This window comes from Megachile rotundata, chromosome 15 (assembly GCF_050947335.1).
Source record: "Megachile rotundata isolate GNS110a chromosome 15, iyMegRotu1, whole genome shotgun sequence".
In the NCBI taxonomy this organism is placed as follows: domain Eukaryota; kingdom Metazoa; phylum Arthropoda; class Insecta; order Hymenoptera; family Megachilidae; genus Megachile; species Megachile rotundata.
In genome coordinates, this window is record NC_134997.1 from 3227143 (window position 1) to 3237767 (window position 10625).

Sequence of the window (10625 nt, forward strand, 5' to 3'; positions counted from 1 at the left end):
GCGGCTTTACTGTTACATGTTAAAAATCCGTAGGTTGTAAGTCTCAGGTCATCATCGGTTCATGACCATTAAAAAGGTCCGGGTTTTTCTCGGAGGACCTTATGCGGGGGATTCCCAACTCGGGGAATTCCCATTTCCTTTCTGCAGTTTTTGGCGCGTTTTTAAGCGTGCTAGCCGTCCTTGTCTAAAAGGACGACTATATAACCCAACGGGAATGCGGAAGTTTATATACTCGTTCAGGTATTACTGTTGAGGCTTTCGGGTGTAAGCCGTGTCCTAAAGGAAGCGAGTTCCCAACGTTTCGCCAGCATTGCAGCTAGCTTCATCAGGGGTTACACTGATACTGGTGCGACTGGTGTTATGTCGCACCTTATATTATGGTGTGATGCTCACGTTCCGGATCGTTGACTGTTCCGGTTGATTGCTTGCGCCCAATCAGAAAGGGGGGGGACTTTTTTGATTGTGCGCACAATTAAAAAACTGGGAAGAGCGTGTGCCAGATTGGGTTAATGTGATATCCTGTTTCCCGGTTGATGTTGTTCGGGTGTTTCCGTATTTCTATTGCTTCCCTGTGCTTTCGGGGAAGATAGGCTGATGTTTTTGCCAATACTTCGGTTTTTTCAAACAGGATTTTGTGCCCAGTGGTAATCTGGTGTTCCGCCACGGCTGATTGAATATAGCCCAACCTGGCGCAACGCTCATGTTCCTTGAGTCTGGTGTTCACGCTCCTCCCAGTTTCGCCGATGTATACTTGGCCGCATGAGCATGGGATTTTGTATACCCCTGGTGTAGATAGCTGCGGCTGTGGGTCCTTGGGGGAGGTGAGGAGTTGTCCTATTTTGGTATGGGTTGTGAAAACAGTCCTAATGTTGTGTTCCCTGAGGATTCTGCCTATGCGGTCGGTCGTACCTTGAATGTATGGCAGGAAGGTAGTGGCGTGTTCTTTGTCGTGTGTGTCTGTCGTGTGTTTGTGTGTCGGTTTTGTTGTGTGGTTGGTCAGTCGATCTATGGTGCGATTAATTTTGTGTTTGGAGTAACCGTTTTGTTGTAGTGTAGACCTGATGTGTTCCAGTTCATTGGCCAGGTTCTCTTGTTCGCTAATGCAGGTTGCTCTGTGGACGAGAGATGTGATTACGGAATTCTTTTGGGAAGGGTGGTGGTGGGATGTAACATGTAGGTATCGGTTGGTATGTGTAGGTTTCCTGTAAACCTGATGGCCAAGGGTTCCGTCCGCTTTTCTAGTAATTAGGGTGTCAAGGAAAGGTAGTGAACGGTCTGGGGTTTCTATTTCCATAGTGAACTGTATGTTGGGATCCAAGGAATTTATGTAATTGAGGAAATCGCCAAGTTTTTCTCTTCCATGGCTCCAAACTACAAAGGTATCATCCACATACCTGAACCACTGAGATGGTTTTAGTGGCGCGTTATTGAGAATTTAATTCTCTAAGTACTCCATGTAGATGTCAGCGACTACGGGAGAGATGGGGGATCCCATTGCTGCTCCGGACACCTGTTCATAGTATGTACCCTGGAAGATGAAATAATTGGTGTTGAGGCAGTGCTGGATTAGAGGAACTAGGTTTTCAGGGACTTTATCCTGGATGATTTCGATACTTTTCTTGATGGGGACATTGGTGAAGAGGGACTGCACGTCGAAACTGACAAGTATGTCATGGGGTAGGGTTCGGATGTCCTGGATCTTACTTATAAAGTGGGATGAGTTAGTTATGGAGCTGGGTGTGTTGCCGGTGAGGGGTTTGAGGACAGATGTGAGGTACTTTGAGAGCTTGTATGTGGGAGAACCAATGGTGCTGATTATTGGTCTGAGTGGAATGTTGGGTTTATGGATTTTAGGTAGTCCGTAGAGTCTAGGCGCTTTTGATTCTTTGGGTAGGATGGCTTTTGTGATGGGGTCAGGAAGTTTGGCATTTTTTATAAGGGTAGTAGTGGCTCTTTCAACCGAGGGTGTGGGGTCCTTGTTCACTGTCCTGTAAGTTGTATTGTCCAGTAGGTCATGTACCTTTTTGACGTATTCGTTTCTGTCCATAATGACCGTCATGTTACCTTTGTCGGCTGGGAGGATAAGGATGTCTTTGCGTTTCCTGATGTCCTGTAGTGCCTTCTGCTCGGATTTGGTTAGGTTGGAAGTAGGTGCTTTGGCCGATTTTAAGGTGTTGGTTGTCAGCCTTCTTATTTCGTTGGCCTGTTCTGTTGGGAGGTTGTGGATGGCATTTTCGACTTGGCTAATGATTTCTTCAGTTGGGATTGATTTAGGAGTGATGGCAAACTTGTGTCCTTTGGCCAGTACAGATAAGGTGTCAGGAGTTAGAGGCAGGTCAGTCAGGTTTTTGACTGTGTCTTTCAGTGGTTCGACTTGGGTTTTGGGCTTGTGGAGCTTAGTAAACTTCTCCTTTTGCTTTTGCGTGCGGATGTTGCGCACTTTTAAAGCCTGCTCATAACTTAGTCGATCCACCTTGTCCCACAGTTCCGGTATAATGGTGTTACTCAGTTCTAGGAATAATAGGAAAAGCTGGTGGGATTTATCTTCCCCGAAAGCACAGGGAAGCAATAGAAATACGGAAACACCCGAACAACATCAACCGGGAAACAGGATATCACATTAACCCAATCTGGCACACGCTCTTCCCAGTTTTTTAATTGTGCGCACAATCAAAAAAGTCCCCCCCCCTTTCTGATTGGGCGCAAGCAATCAACCGGAACAGTCAACGATCCGGAACGTGAGCATCACACCATAATATAAGGTGCGACATAACACCAGTCGCACCAGTATCAGTGTAACCCCTGATGAAGCTAGCTGCAATGCTGGCGAAACGTTGGGAACTCGCTTCCTTTAGGACACGGCTTACACCCGAAAGCCTCAACAGTAATACCTGTATGACGCCGGGCCGTGAAAGCCTCAAGTCTCTTATATACTCGTTACTGACCCGTCACGCCGAACGTTAGACCTGTGTAACCCGTGAACCGATATCTTAAATAAAGTAATTTCCGATCAAATATTTCGGTGCACATCATTTATTCTCCTACCGTCATTCGCTAAATAGAAAAGGCGGAGGAAATCGGTTAAGCAGCGATAACGCAAAGGGCAAGGGGACGAGGGAGGAGGAAACAACGCGAAAACGCGATGAAAAGCGGCGCGCGGAAAATTCGAATTACGAAATGATCGCGGAACGGAGTGGTAAAGACGAATGCGCAGCAAGGGAATAAACCTTAGGAATATTAAATTTTATTTTATTTATTTAATTAATTTATTTTATCTTCTTCTATCGTACAGAAATTATAAATATAAATAGAACAACGCGAACTTAAACGCAATATAGGAAGGAAGGCAAGGAAGGGCAACAGCCGATACGAAGTAAACCTTAACAATAGGTAAACAAATAGGGATGCATCAGCGCGTATGTGGAAAAGGGTGCGGCGGGGGGGGGGGGGGGGGGGGTGGGGGGATTTCGCGAAATTCTCTGATTCGAAACTTACGCAATAACGAGTACCCTAGGTTATATAGATACGACAAGATGTAGTTAGAGGATAAGAAATTTCTTCTTGCTCAGGGAATTCCGAAAAGCAAAATGACACATATGCAGCACCAAAGCAGAGTCAGGCATAAAAGTAGACATTTAGGCTGAGTAATAGGACATTTACGTGCGAAATGGTGGGGAGAGGTCGCGGTTTGCCGTATGTTCGAGCTTACCCGAGGAGGTGCTGGGGGGCGTTACAAGGTTAAGCTGGAGGCCAATGCGTATGCCCGGGAGCCTCCTCTTGGACCTTGACGTAACCTCTCGGGCCGAGAACCGGTAGAGTAAGAGCATCCATTCCTCACACATGGAACACAGGCGCGATGGGGTGGGGCGGAGGGGGGAGGGGTTAGTCTTCCTTCCTCAACATGCTAGCGACGGCCTAGCGCAGGGGGACCATTGTGCCAGGGTGGCACAAATCGGATCTGCCACCTCCACGTGGTGTCTGCTGGGACAGAGGATCTGTGCCCTTTGGTAGTACTCCGGTGCTACCCAAGGGTGGGAACCTCTGTGCTGACGGGAGAACGGCGACCTCAGGGGGCACAGGTCCTGGATGGACCTCTGTCACGGGTGAGCGGACCCGGGGACCCGAACTTTGACTCACATCGTAAGCCTGTGGTCATGTTTCACAGGAGCGGGAGGCTTGCCTTAATCAGCTGGCCCGTGAGGAGTAAACCTCAATAAAAAATTCGCTGTGTGGTCGCGGGGCGGAATACGGCCACGGTATCCCCTGCATGTGGTATGAGTCCACATAAAAAGGGGTCGTTATGTGCGAGGCTATGCCGGCGGGGTCTCCGGACCCTGGCAGGTACTACCATGCCGGACAGGTTGGCACGGAGGAACGAAAAGGGGGCGATGGGGATTGAGGGTTCGTCTCAAACCAAGGTGTGTAGGACAACCGTGCCGAGGGTTGCATGGCTGCCGAGACGTTAAACTGGGCAGTCTCTGACGGTCCCTCGGGGGTACCTGCCGACCCCCCCCCCCCCCCCCCCCCACACTCCGAGTAACTAGGCTTGCCCGGGTATGGCGGCCCTGCCCGGGTCGACATTCTTTCCGGCCCCACTCGTGGGAATAGTATGGAGAATTTGAATTTAAAACTTACATTGAAGAGTACGGAGGAGGAACCTGCGGCTTCCCTCACGGGCAGTCGCAATGTGAAGAAAAGGAGGAGGTGCGGGGTAGTATGGAGAGTGTGCAGATCACCGGCACGGCTCCCGGAACCCCATGCACGACACTGGTGAGTAGTAGGAGAGGATCCAAGGATTTGACAGCCTCCGAAATCACCGTGTTAACGAGGAGGATGGCAAAACTTCGCGCCAGCCGCGGGACGGCTACCTGCCCTGCCACATCCTTGGGGGATAAGGGGGTGCGGCCCTCGGGTGCGGAGATTGATCCGGACCCTACAACATCTAGTGGGCCTCTGATTGGGGGGGAAGGCGTCAGTCTTTCACATCCAGTGTCTCTTGCACTACAAGGGCGAGAGTTTGGTCAACCAAGTGTGCGGCTGTCGAGGGTTGATAGAAGTCGATCTCGACCCCGTCAGCAGCGACTTGACGCATCGCCAGCCGCCAGGATGGAGCGAGCAGATAGTGGAGAAGAGTCGCACTACTCCATCTGCTCGGTGGCCTCAACGGACCGCATGACGTCACGGAAGCGCACGAAGCCCCTTACACCAGGGCAGTTCCACAACTTGGCAGATGCGAAGAGAAGGCTCCCCGAGGTGCATCGTAAGGAGGCCGAGTCCAGGGAGGAGATGTCCATCTTCGATCCTGAGGTGGACCCGCGTCCTCCTTGTCGGGGTGCGCTGCCGTTAGCGGAGGTTGACGATATCCTCCGGGTGTTGGACGGACGCATGGACGCCGAGATTGTTGCAGATGCAGTCGAGTGTGCACGCACACCTGAGAAAGTAGCCGCAAATTCGAAGAGTTTGAAGGGCACGTATGTGCGCCTAATTAGGGAGAACACTCGTTTCCTTCAGGCAGCAGCGATGCACTGCTACAGACGGGCCCGAACTGCAGGAGATGCATCGCAGTTGGAAAGAGAAAATATCCTTCTGCATCAGAGGATCTGAGAGAGGGACCTGCAGTTGAAGGAGACGAGGAGGGACTTGAAGGCCCTTCGTCGGGAGGTAGACGCCCTCAAGTTGCGCGCTGGTGGCGTTGCTGAGGTGCTTCCATCAATAGATGTGCCGGCACGTGAGCGGACTCCTCCTGTGCAGGAGTCAATGGACGTTGTGGAATGTCCGTCTTCTCGCGTGCCGGAAGTGGTCCCCTTTTCGGAGGCTTCGGCGGAAATTATCGAGCCGCCCTCGGTAATTCCCCCTCCACCCACTCCATTACCATCGACGGAGATGTCCTGTGTGATTTATCGTGCGGTTCCCGCCATAGGCCCTACCACACGGCCCCCATGGGCGTGGAATTGGGATACGCCCAATTAGCGCGTCCCCGCCGAAGCAAGGACTACCAGAAACGGCACCAGGCTCTACGGGTCCCGGTAACCGACCTCTGGTGGGGCCGAGTGACTTTCCAACACTCTACCAGCTAAGACAGGCTGGTACCCGAGCTGTTGGAACGCAGCTCACCCGCCGAAGGCCCGACTAGCAGGCCCTCTAGCCAGCATGCGGCTTTTAAACCACTGTCCCCGCGAAGGTCCAACCCACGACCGAGCCAGGGTTACCCCTGTAGGCGCCTCGGTCCCCGCGGTACCAGTCAAAATCACTGGTGGGATCTGCGCGACCAAAGCCGCTTCCATTTTGGGGGTCCCGCAACCCCCGGCAATGGTCAGCCGGCGACTCGGGTTCGTGGAGACGCCAACCTCCAAAGGCCACGAGTAGGAATCGACCCTAAGGTCTTTGACCTCCTCGCAGCCACCCTGCGCACACCTCAGACACCCCATTCATTCAATTCACGCACTCACTCTCGCTCTTCTCCTCTCAAACACCCTTCTTGCATACACACAAAAACATTCATACTTTTCCTTGCATTCCAACACACCACTCACATCCAGACTACCATCCTCTCTTCTCACTACACCACACTCACTCAGGTCCTGGAGGTCGGCATACATCACGCACTCAGCCAACACATGCTTCCAGTCCTCGCGCTCAGCACCACACATACATCGCTCACTCTCACCCAACCCTCGTTTGTGCAAAAACTCATTCATACTACCATGGCCAGTCATCAGAAAACATGCATACACATTCGGTTCAAAATTCACACAACTTTCAGCAAACCTAACATCCTTAATATACTCATACGTAACTCGTCCTTTCTCACTTAAATCCCATCTTCTCTGCCAACACTCATACGCCCTATCATTCACAACTTGCACACACTCATCCACTGTCCTCCCATTCAAGTCATTCGAAGCGACGAGCTCATTCTCACACAGACTCACACCAGTCTTAATTCTACTGCACACACCCCTCCTTACACACTCTAGATCCCAAGGTAGGGCACCCATCATCACTTGCATACACTCAGTTGACACAGTTCTACACACATTCAGACACGCATACAACACAACACGCTGACACCTATTCATCAACTCTCTCGCATATCCATATTGCATCACGTCGTACCACACACTCGCACCATACATAACACACGCAACAAATAATCCTTTATACAACACTCTCACCGCTCTTTTCCTCATACCCCATTCTCTCCTCAACACTCTTCTCATCACACCCACCACATTTGTCACCTTCTTCCTCACATACTCCAAATGCACTTTGAAATTCATTCTCTCACTCATCCATATACCCAAATACTTAACTTTATCTACATACTTCACAGACACTCCATTCATTCGCACAATCGGACGTCTACTCACAGCCATACTGCCTTTGAGCAACATAGTCACACTCTTACTCTCAGACACACTAACACCTACTCCTGCACCCCATTCACATACTATTTTCATCCACTCTGCTCCGATTCGCTCAACTTCCATTCGGCTCTGTCCTTCAATCATCAAATACAAATCATCCGCAAAAGCCACACACTTGCATCCACATTCTCTCAAGCGCCGCAGGAGTCCATCCATCCTCCCAATCCAAAGGAAGGGGCCAGAGACAGACCCCTGCGGGCATCCTCGCTCCACATTTTTCCACACAGTCTCATTCACACCACATATACACGCTGTCCTCCTCTGGAAGTAACTCTTCCAGAGGGGCATCTCCTTACATCCTGTTTCATGCAACCATTCAATCACACTTTTCCATTCTAAGTTATCAAACGCTCCTTTAAAATCGACAAATATACCCAACACATACTTACTTCCACTCTCTTGTACATATTCCCTTACTCTCAACCAAGCACTCTCCGTCGATCTACCATCGACGGAGTGGGACATGGAGCGTTTTATGGATTTGATGGAGCGCCTCGTCGAGAGGAAGATGGTGGCGCTCCGGGAGAGGCTGTTGCCCGCCGCAGCTCTCAGGCCTCCGCTGGGCGCTCAACAGCGTGGTGTTGCCATGCCACCTCCGGCTGCTCCAGCTACTCCAACTGCTCCAGCTGCTCCCGCTGCACCGTCGAAAAAGGCGAAGACAGCGAGAGCGAAAACGACAGAGATCACAGGAGCGACCAACGTTCCTGTTCCCAGGACCATGCCACATGCAGCAGGTAGACAGAATCGATCTGCTCCGTCCTGTCCGCTTCCTCCGCCGCCACCTGTTTCGACGACCGAGACGTGGTCGATGGTGGTTGGGCGTAGGGCGAAAAGGGCAGCGAAGCTGGCTACTGCGCCTGCTCCTGCGCCGCAGAACAAGCCGGAGCCCGGGAGGTCACCACCAGTCGCCCGGAAGCAGCAGGCCTCCAAACGACCTCGTCCGCCGAGGTCCGCTGCGGTGTCCATTACGGTGCCACCGGGCGGGACCAAGACGTATGCGGACGTTATGAAGGAGGCCAGGGAACGCGTGAATCTTTCAGAAATTGGCATCAATGTCGTGTGTTACCGGCAAGCGGTGACGGGTGGCATGTTATTGGAAGTTACCGGAGAGGGCGGCTCGGCCAAGGCTGATAACTTGGCCGAGCGTCTCAGGACCGTCTTCGAGGGGACGGGGGTTAGGGTGGCCAGGCTGATAAAGTGCAGCGAATGCCGTATTGTCGGCCTGGACCCATCCGTCACCTCCAAAGAGATTGCTGAAACAGTTGCTGCAGCTGCAGGTTGCAGCGACGGACACATTCGGGCAGGTGAAATCCGGATGTCTCCATCCGGCGTCGGGACCATATGGGTCCGTTGTCCCCTTGCGGCTTTAAACAAAATAGTAGCCACAAGGAGGATCCGCGTCGGTTGGCTATCGGTTAGGGTGGAAGCCCTGCCGACGCGGCCACTTCAGTACTACCGCTGCCTAGAGGCGGATCACGTCAGGCAGCGGGGTACTGGACACGATGACCGGTCGGACCGCTGTTATAAGTTCAATGAGACCGGTCACCGTGCAGGGCAGTGCTCTGCTGCCCCCCGGTGTCCGCTGTGTTCCGCTTTGGGGAAGCCGGCAGGTCATAGATTGGGCGCAAAATCGTGCGTCCAATCTTCCCGCGGGAGGGTTAGGAGCAGGCAGCTATTAAAGCTGCACAAGGAAAGGCTTCTGCCCCCTCAGCTAATGCAGATGCGCCCGTCAGTGACGATGGCAGCGAAGCCTTGGAGGGGGCAATGGAGGTGGATAAATAATGGCTCCTAATGGTTGTCTTCTCCAGGCCAACCTGAACCACTCGGCTAGGGCTCAGGACATTTTTGTTCATACCCTGGCCGAGTGGCAGGTAGGGTTGGCCGTGGCCGCGGAGCCCTATAAAGTCTCCGAACATCCGCACTGGTTTGGGGATGATGTGGGCTCCGTGGCAATCGCGTGGACCACCTTGCCCGGATCCTCGGTCTGCGAATTTATCATTAGCGGCCGAGGATTCGTGACTGTGAATTGGGACGGAACCGCGGTGGTGGGCATTTATGCACCGCCCAGCTGGACCCTCGCGAGATTTGAAGAGTTTTTGGACAGGATGTCAGCGTGCATTGCGCGCTGCCTTCCCCGTCCGCTCCTGGTGCTGGGAGACTTTAACTCTAAGGCCCAAGCCTGGGGGTCTCCCAGTACCGACGCGATGGGTAAGGCGGTGCTCGATTGGGCGGCGGCGAATGGTCTCCGGCTGTTGAACCGGGGTATCGTGAGCACGTGCGTGCGTCCGCAGGGGGAGTCCATCGTCGACATTTCATGGGCGACGGCCTCTGCGTCGCAGCACATGTCCGGTTGGAGGGTGGCGGAGGAGGTGGAGACTTTAAGTGACCACCTCTATATTCGAATGGATATCTCCGCCACCTGTCGCCGCCTAAGAGCCGCACCACCGCGGAGATAGGCGCTCAAGCATCTTGACGAGGACGCCCTGGTGGCCGCGACCCTCGCCGAGGCCTGGCTGGAATTTCCGGCTGGGCCGGTTGCCAACGTAGATGAGGAGGCCGACTGGTTCCAGAGTGCATTAACAGCGATTTGTGACGCTTCTATGCCCCGGGCTGGCGGCTTCCGCCGGCGGGCTGCGTATTGGTGGACGGGCGAAATTGCGCAAATGCGCAGAGAGTGTTATCACGCCCGTTGCCAGTACCAACGCTCCCGTCGGAGGCGGCAACGCGATGCGGCGAGGGAAGAGATCCTGTATGGGACGTACCGCACGTTTGCGGTGTCCCTTCAGGCGACCATCACGGAGGCCAAATCCCAGGCGTATGACGAATTCCTCCTCTCCTTGAAGAAGGATGCGTGGGGGCGCCCATATAAAATGGTCATGGGTAAGCTTAGACCGTGGGCGCCCCCACTTACGGAGAGTTTAGACCCCCAATTCTTGGCAGAGGTGGTGGACACCCTGTTTCCCAGGGATGACGAGCCACCGCCTCCTGCCTCGTCGGACCCGATTATCTGGTCCGACGACATGGGGCTCACGGAGAAGGAACTTGCGGCGAGTATTGTACGCATGGCGGCCCGGAACACTGCTCCGGGCCCCGATGGCATACCCGGCCGTGTCTGGGCAAAGGCCTTGGGTGTCCTCGGGCCCCGCCTGCGGCGGCTGTTTGACAGTTGCCTGCGTCCGGGGCGGTTTCCGTCCCAAT

At 53.3% G+C, this 10625-nt stretch overlaps 2 protein-coding genes across 2 annotated transcripts; one reads left to right on the forward strand and one right to left on the reverse strand.

The window, feature by feature from the left end:
• Window positions 1-472: 472 nt before the first annotated feature.
• On the reverse strand, window positions 473-4156 carry LOC143265924 (uncharacterized). Its single transcript, XM_076540606.1, has 3 exons — window positions 4138-4156; window positions 1452-2544; window positions 473-1112 (listed from the first exon to the last, which is right to left on the reverse strand). Exons 1-3 carry the CDS (start codon window positions 4154-4156, stop codon window positions 473-475), a joined length of 1752 nt encoding a protein of 583 aa, XP_076396721.1.
• Window positions 4157-9208: 5052 nt separating this feature from the next.
• Window positions 9209-9883, forward strand: LOC143265925 (uncharacterized). Its single transcript, XM_076540607.1, has one exon. It carries the CDS (start codon window positions 9209-9211, stop codon window positions 9881-9883), a length of 675 nt encoding a protein of 224 aa, XP_076396722.1.
• Window positions 9884-10625: the final 742 nt, after the last annotated feature.

What these genes read in the sequence shown, in the direction of transcription:
- LOC143265925 (XM_076540607.1), top strand. Translation starts at nt 9,209, where the DNA reads ATGGCTCCTAATGGTTGTCTTCTCCAGGCCAACCTGAACCACTCGGCT.
- LOC143265924 (XM_076540606.1), bottom strand. An exon ending in GTCGCTGACATCTACATGGA is followed by an intron (nt 1,113 to 1,451) that starts GTACTTAGAGAA and finishes TCTCGTCCACAG; the next exon opens with AGCAACCTGCATTAGCGAAC.